Genomic DNA, 12,131 nt, shown 5'->3' with positions numbered 1-12,131 from the left:
ACATGGCGCACGTGCACACTTTGGGATAAATGTTTTAATTAACACACTTAATTAAAACAAACTAACAAGAAAGACAAACAAAAAAGGATTTCCCTAATAAAATACGTACTCGAAATAAATAATAATTAACGCAATACGAAATACAGACAACAAAACAAAAGTGGAAAGTCTGAATGAATGCTGCCGCTCTAAGAAACGGTATACTCCCCTTTCATTAAAAAAAAAAACCTCGGGGAATCACTGAGTTTACATTGTACATATTTTACTTTCGTCACTACATGCACAGTATGTTCCCAGTAATGTTTGCTAAAAATCCAGCAACCCGAAGAGCTCTTCAAGGCCTGAGACATTCCCAGACGGTCCGCAGACCCAGCGTCTCTGACGCTCTGGTACCGCGTGCGTGGTGCAGCATCGCGCGCCTGCATCCCGCACGTGATCTCCATGGAAACGTCATCACGCCTGTGGAAGTCACCCCCTTGCAAGAGTTCTGAGATAGCTCAGCATGTCTGCAAAGGTAAGCTCTGTTCTTACAAAAAAAAAAAAATATATATATATATTTTCCAGTGGTAGACGCCGCCTAATACCCCCTCGTAAAGAATGAGTGTATCAAATGCGCTCGTGCAGGGCTCGTGCCTGGAAGGACAACCAGGTTAGCTAGCTGGCTAACTGGCTAACTAGTAACCTTCAGCACCAAGGCAGAGATGGCTAGACTGTTAGCCTCCAGCTAATGGCCGAGGTGAGACTAGTCTCAATGACACTGTGGTATTAGGTAACCGTTGAGCCTTCCAAGCCACCAGACGCGGTAAACCTCTGGACAGTGTCCGGACTCTGAGAGTAAACGTCCTTCCTGAGGTTGTCAGGGTTCTCCTAACTGGACCAGTCCTGGAGTTAGCTGTGCTAGGGTTAGCCTCACACCTCAACGCTTTCTTCATAATCCATCACAAATGAGTTTCACTGGTTAATCTGACATGGTTTCTCTTCTTTATTGACTGTATTGGTTTGCATTTCGTCCTGTGGAGATTATTCAGCCTTTGCATTTGATATGGGGCAAAATAGACATGCTGTCAGTCAAATTGTTAATCATCTAACTCAACAACGTGAAGCTTCTTCAGTTTATTTCAAGGTGTGCTAGTTGGCTGTGTCAGTATGGTAAGGAAACTATAGTGGGTGTGTCAGGCCATTCAAATGTACTACTAAAGGAAGAGTCCAGAAAATCATCAAAGATGTACACATCCAGCATGAAGCACGTTTTCATTATTCTGTTTTGTAGATGCCAAAGGTGTATTCACTTGCATTGCCAGAAATATTAACCACTTTTGCTCCTGGGGGGTAAACCAGAATCAAAATAGTTTTGCATCCATTTAAAGACTGTATACTGCACAGTTGGAGATTTACTGTACTTACTGTATATTCTTTGTATATTAAGTTTTGCCTGTGGGGTATTATACTGTTGTTTAGCTAAATACTAAAAATAAATCCTAAAATGTAATGTTTTGAATGGCAATTTACCTACTTAACACAGTTTTTCATTATTACATGGGAAAAAAGCTGTAACATAAAACATTGAACAAATTGAATTGAATAGAAAGGGAATAACAGGAAGTGAAATTTTGCAGATGTCAGTGATTTGCTTGTTTTGACAGATAGTTGTAAGGAGGGCTGACCCTGCTGAGCTCAAGTCGGTTTTCTTAAAGGTAAGTCAAACCTGGGGCTCATCCCGGGGGTTAGAGATCAAAGCTCTGAATTATGTGGCCCAAACATGATGCAGCTTCCAGTATTACATAAGTCTCATTAGCCTTGGCTCATAGTGAAGAGACAGAGCTTTAATGGCATTTGATTAGCAGTATTCCTCTTTCTGATGTAACCATGTAATGAATTTCTCATTACAGAAAGAAAACCTGAGGATTAATTTTAAAATGAAACCAGCACTGTATGGAACTCTATAGTAAGTTCACATGAATATATGATGTGGAGTTCCTTAAAGATACATAGATGATTTGCATGAATAGATTTTAAACAGCAGCAGCATAACTACAATGAGCTATACTAATTCTTAACATTGAGCCTATCCCTATTGAAAGTGACAGGGATTGTCTTTGCTGCAATAATCACTAATTAACTTGCTTGCTAACAAGTAGGCCTCAATGCTGTTTCTCTGAGTACTGAATGAAATGACCAGGACCACCAGGCCACCCTTTTTTGAAATTCCTCTGGGACCTGCACATTTGCACTTTAGTGATGTTTCTGTATTTAAGTTGCATGTCCTAATTTTAAGGCAGCTGATGTAATTGTCATACATATAACAAATGTTGATTATTGTATTGTTAAGGTAACCTATTCATGAATCTTCTGGCTTTTTTACTTCAAACCACTCTGAATGTTGCATTAGGTGCGCATGTGTTCTGTCCATTAAATTAAAAGTGTAACCTAAGTTTAAGAGTCTTGTAATGTTATTTACCACACCACAATTCAACAAACCAAATGGCAGGCAAATGAATGGTTCAAAAGCTTAAATATATTTCTTTCCTTGGCCTATGAATGCATAATGATTTAGTTTTAATTGTGTTTACAGTATGCCAGTGTTGAGAAAAATGGAGAGAGCTACATGTCTCCAGAGGACTTTGTGTACAAGTTTCTCCATGCGCACACAGCCATAAAGCTGAACAAGGAAGCCACAGCTCTGGTAGCAGGTGTTGTGAACCAAACTAAAAATGGGTGGGTGATATTTTCTTTTATATAAAACTATTTTTTTTGGTACATTTCTCACATCATGTTTTACATTGGCATCACAAGTGCATTTCTCAAAACAGTTAGTGCAAACAGCAAAACTCAATAAAATATCTGCAAAAGCACATACTTCACTCAAAATTCTTAGTTTTTGCCTCAAAAGCAAATATTTAGGTCAATCAATTTCTCAGTGCCATCAGAATATCTAGCCTGTGTGCCATCGCCTATGAACAAGGCAGTCAAAATACTTAGCCATGTTGTCAGTGCAACTATAAGTCACAGTCAGTGCAGACTGTAAGTATATTCTGATGGAAACCAGCTAAGTTTTTTATTTCAAGAATGCTGCACATTCTGTGGTATATCAAATGAAACAATACATGTTACACACAAAATACAAAGTTACACAGAACACAAAGTTACACATGACTGTATGTGGGAGACTGATGGAAAGAAATTGGACTGGAATCAAATTTGTACAGCAAAATTGTTTCACTGTATTGTTCGCACTGCAGTTTGTTGACAAAAACAAATCTGATTGAAATTCAGAAAAGACAGACAGCTGACTGGAAAAACTGCAAAATTTGAAACTTACTCTACACATTCAAAACATCCTGAGCACATACAGCCTCCTTGTTGAGGTGTGAACATTGAACCTCTGCCTCCTCTATGAGCTCATTTTGATGTCCTATATGGTATAAGAATGCAAAAAGGCAAAAAATTGAATTACATCAGAATTTATTTGTGTGCAGCATTACAGCAGAGCACACATTTCTGAATTTACATACATGTTTTCTCTATGAAATGTTTGAACGATTGAAGACACAGTTGTTCTTTCAATATTCAGCTGCACCCAACGACCAGCTTCAGCCATTGTAGGACCATAACTTGCATGTAAAACATGGTCCACACTTATTTCACTGTTTTGTCTCCTCAGCCTTACACCACACATTCTTATTCTTCTACACCACACAGTCTTATTCTTCTACACCACACATTCTTATTCCTCTACACCACACAGTCTTATTCTTCTACACCACACAGTCTTATTCTTCTACACCAAACAGTCTTATTCCTCTACACCACAGTCTTACCCCTCTACACCACACAGTCTTACCCCTCTACACCACACAGTCTTACCCCTCTACACCACACAGTCTTACCCCTCTACACCACACAGTCTTATTCCTCTACACCACACAGTCTTATTCCTCTACACCACACAGTCTTATTCCTCTACACCACACAGTATTACGCTTCTACACCACACAGTCTTACGCCTCTACACCACACAGTCTTACCCCTCTACACCACACAGTCTTACGCCTCTACACCACACAGTCGTACCCCCTCTATACCACACAGTCTTACCCCTCTACACCACAGTCTTACTCCTCTTCTTGGCTGTTCACCCTGTACATGGCCTCGTCTTTCCATTATGAGACTTTGTGATACTGCAGTGTTTAGCGTCTATAAATGTTTGCCAATTACAGTAAAGGTTCATGAGACGCATCTCTGACCTATGGTTGAGACCATGGGTTGATTTAAACCTTCACAAATTCCCTTTCTTACTGTAACTGAATATTAACCTGCAAAAAATTTAATCAGGTTAGGATAAAATTACCAAAATGTAACAACAAAAAAATTAAATGATGCCTTAGAGATTATGACAACATGTTCAGCACTTTTGCATATAATGACCTAGGCGATGACCTAAAGACTAAAGAATGATTTGGAGGGTAAGACAATTCAACAGACAATCCGTACAATGCATTTTGATAAACATGGCATAAGCAATTGATAATGTAAAAAACAACAGACAATTGTCCATGTCCATTTGCAAAATGTACAAAAGCATTTGCAAAATGTGAAACACAATGAGAAATGCAATTATGATGTGCACAAGAGACAAGGAGATGTGGAGATTGAATAAACAGTTGAGAATTTCAATTCTGATCTGAGAAATGAACCAAATCGACTGAGAAAAACTGTAACATGCAGTACATTTATAAATAGTTCTTATTTTGTATTTGTTCTTATTGTAAATAGTTCTTATTCTGTCTTGTGTAGCTGTTAAGCACATAACAAATTCCCCTTAAGATGGCACAATGATTGCTGATGTTACTGGGGTAGCCTACACCTGTCGGTCGGATTTGAAGGCAAACCTGGATCCACAAGGCTACTCTGAGATCTTGATCTGAGATCTAAATCTAGTTTTGCTTATGTCTGTGATATACTTCCCCTTATTTGTCAGCGCACACAAATGTAGAAATATGTGAGTGTCCATGGGTGATGAGAATGATCCACGGGGTGTTCTGGAAGCTTGGTGTCTGTGCCTGTTGGACAGATTCTAACGTGCAGGCCTGATGTGAACCCTGATATTATTACTCTGTTATTGCTGTTCATTACAGAGAATGCTGCCTTTCCAACCCTGGTTTGCAATTATTATCAGACCAAGGCCCACTGAGCAGGTGTTTCTCTGTCCACTTTCAAACACAAACAAATTCTGGTTTGATTTGGATTACACAGGATGTGAGTTCACAAGATGTTGAGTAATTCCTGTTTAACCGGTTTAACTTTTCAAGTAATAGTAGCCTAATATCCACAGATATTTACAAATTCCAGTGTATAGCATTGTCTTGAAAGTTTATATATACACTGTATCATCTAACAAATACAAAGACACCCTTCATCACTAGAAAGGGTGGCCATGCTCACACCGCACGCTTGCTTTAATGGAGCAGCTTCTTGAAAAATGAAAAAAACGAAGTAAGAGCAAAAGTACCAGCATCATTTTTCTTAATTACAATATTGCTGGGAAAAATAAATTGAATCTCTCATGTAAGCACTGGGTTGACTGGTCAGTGTCCTGCATGGAGTCATCATACAGGATCTGAGCTGAGAGAGCCTGGATTACTGAAGGAGTGGAAAGCCATGAGCAGTCCTGACCTTTGACCCCTGAGTTTCAGTGCTTTTTTAGATAAACACACAAAGTTCTTTTTATGTCTCGTGGTTTTTCATGTTTTCTCTGCATGAATCATGACCTCTTGTTTTATAACACGGCAGTTCTAAACAAAGCTTTTGTTGTCCGGTGGTTTGGGATAATGCAGCAGTGTCTTCCTCTTTTTAATCCTGCGCTAGAATAAAGGGTCAGAAATCTTAATGCACAACACTGCACTCAGGTGCAGTTCCTTTCAGTAGCACAAATCCACCCCTTTTACATTAATATGTATGTTTTTAATGATACATAATGATGGCCAATGAAATGTTAGGGTAAGTCAAAAAGATTGTGTGTTTCCACGGCAACCACCTGGGCTGTGGCGTACGAAGTGCATGTGGTCATGCTGCACACATTATTGAGGCCGCTCTAAAGAGGGAGAGGCACACATGCTCAGTAATTGCCTGTGCCATTCAGCTGCTGTGCATTGTAGGACTTTGGGGCTGGATAAATGGCTGCATTGGAGCTATTAAGGGATAACTATTAGAGAATCATGGCTTGAGCTTTGTATCTGAACCTCATTTGGATATTTGTAGGGGTTCAAATAAAAACGGGAAGATTGTTGGATTAAGTCAAACAAAAGAAATGAATATATATACGATAAGTATTTGCATTTTGTGTTGCACAAGACTGATATTGTGCAATTATTGATAAACAGCAGCATTTAATTGAAAAGAATGTAATAACTAGTTAACAAATATACTATAAATACTATATATATATATAAAATATCCTCTAGCAGGACCAGGTGTGCACAGTGCGGACATTGTATAATCAGCGATTCCTCTGATGACAAAAAATGAATAAATAAAATGAAATAACTGAGTGAGTAAATGAAAGACTTATTCTGCTTTATTTAATGAGCTAAACCAACACACAGATTTAGAAATGTTTTTAGAAATGTACTTTTGCTCAGTAGGCAATCATGCACTGCAGTGCACATGTTAAGCAAATGGCTATGCTCTCGTATATCTGTTAATATGTGCTGTATAAGATACGTGGGTATTTGGGAATGTTTTGGAAGTGTAGCAGTCTTAGAAGTCAGGTTGATTTCCATCTGATTTAGATGAATAATGTGTAGCCACACTTTCAGGGGGATGGATGCAGTGCACCTCATTCTCTGCCTGTGCGTGAGGAGAAATGAGTGACGGGTGATATGGTGACATCTGTCAGGCACTGAATCATTCCTCCACTATTCACTTGGCCCTGTTTGAGAGGCATCGCACCAGCATTTCGAAATCAGTCATTCCACACATGTAGACATCCCTGCTGACTCAGACGCATTCACAATCTTTTTTTTTTCCTCCTCCCCTCCCTCTCCATTTTGATGAAAAAATTCTTCATGTGTGAAACTCCATAGTCTCTTGGGGGTTAAAACTTTGTAAAGATGGCATGCTGGGAAAATAGCAGGCCATGCCTGTGTGCATTCAGCCTGGACTGAGGTGTGCACTCAGGGAAAGCTAAAACAGACAGTGTCCCCTCCGCAGGGTTGTCAGGGACAATGACAGACCTGGAGCTTATTGAAGGTGCTCTCTCCTCACCTGTCATGGATAAAAGCTGCTACGCTAAGCTACTGCAATAATAAGTCTGTAAATAGTGTTTCTGCTATCTTTTAGCGACAGTGTTTACCTGCACGGGATAAAAGCCTCCTTTCCGTCCTGAGAGCTACGTGGGTTAAGGCGATGCTGTCCCCTCAGGTGTAAATGCATGTCCACACGACGGAGAGAAGGCATTATAATGCAGGGACATGGTTTCACATGTTAAACTTGAACTATGGTATAAAAGAGACCACAATCATAAACTGTGTACAGTATTGTCCTGGAAATAATTCTAAACAGACAAAATTCATATTAAATAATGGCATTTAAAAACTGAAATATCTACAATACACAGCAATGGAAAAAAAAGAGGTTTTGAATAACCACAAAATGCCATGTGTTGTCATTTCCTGTGTATAGTTCTGAGGCTTTTGTGGTTACAGCACATGCATTACAAGAGCTCTTGCATAGACCAATGAGAATTCTAAAGGAAAAAGTCTTCAGGATTCCGTCTCTTAGGTTCCAAGACTTGATGAGGTTCTAGCCTACAAAACCACATTCTTCACAGTCTTGTTACTTTAGTGTTGTCGGATTTGGGGCTTCAAAAATACATGGACTTCTGAATTGCATTGCATTATTAAACAGATTCAGTATGTTCCTACAGTGAAGTCATGAGGGTGGGGTGGGAGGGGGTGGCATGGGAGGTCGGGGGCAACTTGCATTTTTGCTTTTCCGTCAGTTGATGGTTGGAAGATATTCCGAATTGATTTGATAATTTCATCCTTAATTTTGAGAGTCTTACATGACTTTAGTATGCCTTTTTAAGTAGTCATGTTTATCATGTAGTCATGGCTTTGCTAATCAACCATCATAGGTCTCATCCTCTCACTGTGCTGGGAGAGAATATGTAATGTAGATGTTCAGACAAAACTCATTTCAGATCTTCTGGTTATCAAATGCAGGTGTCCGTTACACTACCGCTGATGTCAGTTCACTGCTCCAAGCTCGACGTTGCCATGAACTGTTGCGAACTGTCGGTTTTAGGGCCATTTGCTCTGCAGCAAACTTTAAACAGGCGTCGTTCTCTTCCTGAAAGCGGCGGTGGCCTGTTTGGGTTTTAATCACTGATGCATGGGCTCAGCAGAATGGCTTTGTGGTCCGCCGCCTACTCTGAAGCAGCAGGCCACTGTTCTCAAACTGTCAGCTTAGTTAATGAAACAACTGCTCTTGACTGTGCAATATGCCTGATTTTGCATGCTGGAGGCGTGTAAATTCTCAGTTCCTTTGAATTTCATCAGTAACGAAATTAATTAGAGTGGCCACGAAAATGTAATCATTGCTCCCTGGAAATTGAAATAAATTAGAGATGCATGCATTGGGGACTGCTCATTAGTACTGACCTCGTGTAATTACTGTATCCATTTGTGAAATTCATAATGGAGTTGAGGCAACTTTGAACTTGGCTTAAATAAAGACTAGATTGCATAGTCCCCAGGGTTTCCTGTGAATGTTCAAATTGCTTGTTTGATGCATGTGTGTATGGCTTTGTGTGTGTGTGTGAGAGAGAGAGAGAGAGAGAGAGAGGAGAAGAGAAGGGAGTGTGTGGGTGCTGCTATATTGACACATATCATGCTCAAATATCATGTTGGTGGTATAATATCCAGCGTTTGATTTAATGTTTTAGGCAAAGGACAAAGCAAATCTTGTAGTATAATCATGCACTTGTGTGGATAGTAGATGCATAATATTTAGAAAATGCACGAGGGCAGTTTGGATGTACAGTAGGGCAACACACTAATGAAAGTTTTGTTGTGCCATGTAATCTCTCTGCACTGTATTTCCAGTTGTTTTGAAGGGGACTGAGAGATTTAGTTTAGCTGTTGCCATTTTCAGTGCCTGAGGTAATGACATTTGACAGTCAAATTGGAAGCACTTCAATCAAGATTGTAATAGATGAATAGCCTGTTATGTCAATTTGTTTTGTCATTCACTTAAGCCCTGTGCCTAGAATTGAGACTGGACTGTGTATTTAGATGTTTTGTACATCATAATTTTAGTCTGATAATTACAGTTGAACAAATCACTCAAGTGTCAAGTGTTCACAATGAAAACATGTGCTACCTTTTTTGTTTCACTGCGAGAAGCAGTAATCAGTGACTGATACCCACTCATCATACAATAATGCGGCGCTGGTGTGTACTGGAGCGACTCCGAGCCTGGAAGTCTGTTTGTCTCCCTCCTCTAGGCTGGTCTCCTTTCAGGAGTTTGTGGCCTTCGAGTCGGTGCTGTGCGCTCCAGACGCCCTCTTCATGGTCGCCTTCCAGCTCTTTGACAAAACGGGCAACGGAGTGGCCACCTTCGGTGAGTGCCTCTTTTTAATGCGTCATGCTCTTTGAAAGTCATGCTTATTTTTAGCAGGCCTGTTCCTGACAGGAAAGTTGCACTCATCACACTTTATTTATTCAAAGAACTGTTCATTACAGTCTGAGCTGTTAGACAGTGTTTTCCATCAAGCCAAGCAGTAACACTCCATTGATCCGCAGACTGAGGGAGAACGCCTGCTCTTTAAAACTCTGCTCAGTTTCATTGGGTGCTGGGCTGATGGGGGTTTTCAAGTTTGACACCCATTAGGCTGACAAGGTGGCACAGGGAACTGGCACAGAGCGATCGGGATGACACCTTCACCGCGGGTTGGAGATGTTACTGTCACTATTATCTTAATGCTCTGGGGCGCCGTGGTGCAGAGCTACAGACATGTGGGCACGGTGCATGTTGCATATTTCCCTAATTGATTTAAACAGCCCAGTGTTTGCCTTCTGCAGTGGGGATGCATCAGCACAACCTAATTTCACTTGCAGATCACATGCTGTTTATGCCCGGAGAGAAGGAAACTTTTGCTATAATTGTTGTAGTCGGTAGGGAGTATGATCGTTTAGCTTGATAATATTATGCACATATGTAAATTTCCATATCTAAATTGATCAATTAGGTATTTAGATGTGATGGTTTGGCATAATAATTAAAAGGTCTGATGTTTTTGCTGACTGTAAGGTTAATGAATGTACTACAGTCTGTGCTATAGTTAACAGGGGGAGGGCACAGTATAAGAGGTGTTTTTCTGCATTCATTTTATGTCATATGTGTTTTTAGACTCTTTTAGACATTATGGTCTTGTCAGGGTCTCGTGATGCATGTTATGTCTAAATACATGACCTTTATTATGTCAAATGTGCCAGAGTCCTCCTGTTTGTAACCCTCTTAATGGCATTAAAAGCATTCAACTTGTTATTTTAAGCCAGTTTATTTTTCCCTTTAATATGTCACGTCATATTGAGTTTTCCTGTTTTTTGAAGAGAAGGGTGTATTTTAAGTGGCCAAAAAAACACGTTCAGTTTGAGAATGAATCAAGACTGGTCTTCCCTCCTCTTTTGTACTAATTGGGTGAAATACAGTTAATAAACATGCAATCTGAGATGTGTGCCAACTACTTGACTGTGCTCCTGCCAAAAAGATCAAAAGGGTAGAGGCTCGAGTGTTGACAAGTCCATAAATGCAGGCCTGGTGCAGCAGCTCAGTCAGACTCTGCAGTAATGTAATATATTTATTACCTCATTAAAAAGAAAACCTGTTGGAGCTGTCGTGCTCCTGGAAGAATTGGTCCAAGTTACATGTGCACACACCTGTAATTCTTCTCTTCTTCATCGTCTCCAGTTCCCCACACCAAGCCCGTGTCCTGTTCTATTTGCTCATTTCTGAATATTTCTATTTCGTGCATTATCACTATTTGCAGTTGTTTGTCTGAAGCTTCTTTTTAGTATCTTACCATCTTAGGTTGAGCTCTTTCTACTGGCTGCCTTTACAGGAACGTCTGATGGTCCAATGGAAAGTTTCCAGAAACAGATTAATGTAATTGAGACAGAATCTCAGTGGTTTTTTTATAGGCTACATCTGATGTAGCATCATCTTACCCTGATTAAGCTAAATAAGCTAAATGTTGACATTAGCGGTTTTGTTGAAACATATTAAAATGGATTATGCAATCTCTTGCTACTAATGTGTCTTTCAGAGGATGTGAAACAAGTGTTTGGCCAGACCACCATTCATAGGCATATCCCCTTCAACTGGAACTCTGAGTTCATCCAGCTCCACTTTGGCAAAGAAAGGAAGAAACACCTGAACTATGGGGAGTTCACACAGTTCCTACTGGTGGGTACTATCACTGTTTTCTCCTGTCTTGTTGTTAGTTCTCTCTCTCTCGCTCTCTCTCCCCATCTTACTCTCTTTCTTTCCATCTTTCACAGAAACCTTAACCAGGTTATGTAGCTTCACTGTTTTGAATCATCGGTCACTATACAGCTTTTGCCTGAGTGGTATGGGTGAAGGTGTAGGTGTGGGTATAGGTGCAGGTGCAGGTTTGGATGCGGGTGTGGGTATAGGTGTAGGTGCAGGTGTGGGTGTAGGTGTGGATGTGGGTGTAGGTGCAGGTGCAGGTTTGGGTGTGGGTATAGGTGTAGGTGCAGGTTTGGGTGTGGGTGTAGGTGTGGAATGTGAGTGTGTGTGTGTTTGTTGGGTGTAGGTGTGGGTGCTGGTGCAGGTGTGGGTGCAAGTATAGGTGCGGACGTAGGTGTAGGTGCGGGTGTGAGTGTAGGTGCGGGTGTGGCTGCGGGTGAAGGTGCGGGTGTGGCTGTAGGTGGTGTAGGTGCGGGTGTAGGTGCGGGTGATGGTGCGGGTGAAGGTGTGGGTGTAGTTGTAGGTGCTGGTGCAGGGTCTGGCCTTCCCTTGCTAGGGAGCAGGCTGTTCTGGCCACAGCTTCCCGTAGCACAATGAGCCATATTGACCTAGTTACTCAATAATGAAACACTGCAGTTATA

The 12,131-nt window shown here is 40.7% G+C and overlaps 1 protein-coding gene across 1 annotated transcript in view; it reads left to right on the top strand.

The window, feature by feature from the left end:
* The first annotated feature begins 368 nt into the window (after window positions 1-368).
* Window positions 369-12,131, top strand: part of slc25a13 (solute carrier family 25 member 13) — a 38,951-nt gene continuing 27,188 nt past the window's right edge. Inside the window, 5 exon segments of the mRNA XM_077008817.1 lie at window positions 369-514; window positions 1,644-1,694; window positions 2,573-2,715; window positions 9,506-9,621; window positions 11,327-11,466. Coding sequence (XP_076864932.1) covers window positions 503-514; window positions 1,644-1,694; window positions 2,573-2,715; window positions 9,506-9,621; window positions 11,327-11,466 — 462 coding nt within the window. The 5' untranslated portion in view covers window positions 369-502.

This window comes from Brachyhypopomus gauderio, chromosome 6 (genome assembly GCF_052324685.1).
Source record: "Brachyhypopomus gauderio isolate BG-103 chromosome 6, BGAUD_0.2, whole genome shotgun sequence".
Classification (NCBI taxonomy): domain Eukaryota; kingdom Metazoa; phylum Chordata; class Actinopteri; order Gymnotiformes; family Hypopomidae; genus Brachyhypopomus; species Brachyhypopomus gauderio.
This window is presented reverse-complemented; position numbering and strand designations above follow the sequence as displayed.